Raw genomic sequence first — 2,191 nt, 5'->3', positions numbered from 1 at the left:
AACTTGGGTTCTACAGCAGGACAATGATCCTAAACACACCAGTAAGTCCACCACCGAATGGTTGAAGAAAAACAAAATGAAGACTTTGGAGTGGCCTGACCTGAATTCTATTGAGATGTTGTGGTATGACCTTAAAAAGGCCGTTCATGCTCGAAAACCCTCTAAATTAACTGAATTAGGACAATTTGCAAGATGAGTGGGCCAAATTCCAGGACGCTGTAAAAGCCTCATTGCACGTTATCGCAAACGCTTGGTTGCAGTTTGCTGCTAAGGTGGCCCAACCAGTTATAGGTTTAGGGGGCAATCACTTTTTCACACAGGGCCATGATGGTTTGGATTTTTTTTCACCTTTAATAATAACACCCTTCATTTACAAATTGCATTTTGTGTTTACTTGTGTTGTCCTTGATATTGTTTAAATTGGTTTGATGTTCCGAAACACTTAAAGTGTGACATACAACATGCAAGGAACAGGAAATGAGGAAGGGGGCAAACACTTTTTCACACCACTGTAGTTAACCCACAAAAGGATCATGCCAGTGGTTTTGTATTTCTTAAGTCAATGGACTACTAATCTTTATCAATTTACAGCCTACTGTCCAAAGCATATTACAGCTTCTAAATGCCATTTACAACCTTCCATGCAGCCACACGTCCATCTACTTTAGCAGCATGGAGATGAACTTGCACAGACGTGAAACCTTCTAAAGATAATCAATCACATAAAAAATTGGTGATAGGTTGAATTTGTTTTGCAAAGATTTTGTTATGGCGATTTAAGCACAGGTTGTTTCAGAAGTCTCCTGAGTAGTTGGTTGAATTGCAAACAAACATGAATGTTGTGAATTCAGTACCTACTTAGAAATACAAAACTTGAGTGATTAATGGGTACGTTGATTGAATGAAAATTAGTTGGCAAAAATCACGATGGAGAATCTGCAATTTTGTTATGAATGTGATTCAATGTGCACAAACTCCAGCATGATTCCTAAAGTACACAAGTAAGTGAAGAGTTCCACAATTTTGTACCTGTGTGTTAGTGATGGGGATGGAGATAAAGTAGTTGGGTCGCATGGTCTCTTTCTTTTTCTTCTTGTTCTCTGCATCCTCTTCACTGTCCACTCGCCCTTCACTGTTTCCTCTCTTTCTCTTCCTCTTCTTCTGGACTGACTCTGGGCTGGGGACTAGAGAGAAAAGGCAAGCATACGTTACATTTAAAAAAGAAGTGAAAGTTGTAATTCAAAGAATCATTAAAAGATAACATCACAAAAGGTCCACACATCCTAGCTCTTTCCATGTAGAGGGGCTGGTCAGAGAAAATGGAAGCTCTGACATGAAATTGTCCGAAGTATCAGCAGACTTGAGCTGTTTCTTCATCAGTTTCCTCTTCTCCCTCCTCCTCTTCCTCTTGTTCTTCTTCTCACTCAATCCTGCTGGAGCTGCCAAGAAAATAAATAAATTACAATACAACACGCATACCGTAAACGTATGAACGTGAACACAAAAACACACTCAGGAGAACACTCATACATGGACATGGTTCAGAAACACAGTAAACTTCCTTACTCGCCGCATTCCTTAAAATATTGATTAACTTAAACTATACACCAATAAGGAACATTTTGTGTCAACCAAAATATTTTGTATCTAGGCTTTTGGGACAAAGCCTTAGTTAATTATTTTAATTTAATAACATATTGCACAAAAACAGCTGATCTGAATTATCCCTTGTGGGGTGAATTCATGCTGCTCCCCTGCAGGTGTAGATATAGTTTGCCGCGATGCCGAGCCAATAGATTCAAAACGTCATTCATCCCGGCTGTTGTCCCACCTGTTAATAATATATCCTGTAAATTCAAATTCAATTCATGTTGTAGTCCTACTGCGGTTGTGTTTATGTTTATTTTTTGTTGTTTGGTGTATATTTTGTTACTGCTGGCTGTAATCCAAATTGCCCCTCAGGGATAATAAAGTGACCTTGACATCTATACTATTAAAAACAGTTGTTGTAGTGCCCCAGCCCCAATATTGGGGCTGCTATAAGTCTTGCAGGGCACCGGATGTGGTAAGAAGCCACCAGATGGGAAAAAGTTTGACCAATTCTGAGAGATCAGGCATCAAAACTATGAATGAACACATTTGGAATTATGTACTTAACTAAAAAGTGTGAAATAACTGAAAACATATCTTA

At 38.8% G+C, this 2,191-nt stretch overlaps 1 protein-coding gene across 2 annotated transcripts in view; it reads right to left on the bottom strand.

Moving 5' to 3' along the window:
* akap7 (A-kinase anchoring protein 7) overlaps positions 1-2,191 on the bottom strand; it is a 43,704-nt gene that overhangs the window by 39,694 nt on the left and 1,819 nt on the right. For both annotated transcript variants that reach the window (XM_032543071.1, XM_032543072.1), the window contains exons 3-4: positions 1,281-1,439; positions 1,030-1,184 (exon numbers count right to left, since the gene is read on the bottom strand). In XM_032543071.1, coding sequence (XP_032398962.1) covers positions 1,030-1,184; positions 1,281-1,439 — 314 coding nt within the window. The remainder of the gene's footprint in view (positions 1-1,029; positions 1,185-1,280; positions 1,440-2,191) is intronic.

Source organism: Etheostoma spectabile, chromosome 18 (assembly GCF_008692095.1).
Source record: "Etheostoma spectabile isolate EspeVRDwgs_2016 chromosome 18, UIUC_Espe_1.0, whole genome shotgun sequence".
NCBI lineage: Eukaryota > Metazoa > Chordata > Actinopteri > Perciformes > Percidae > Etheostoma > Etheostoma spectabile.
Note: the sequence above shows the minus strand (reverse complement) of the source record. Positions and strands in the feature narration are given on the sequence as shown.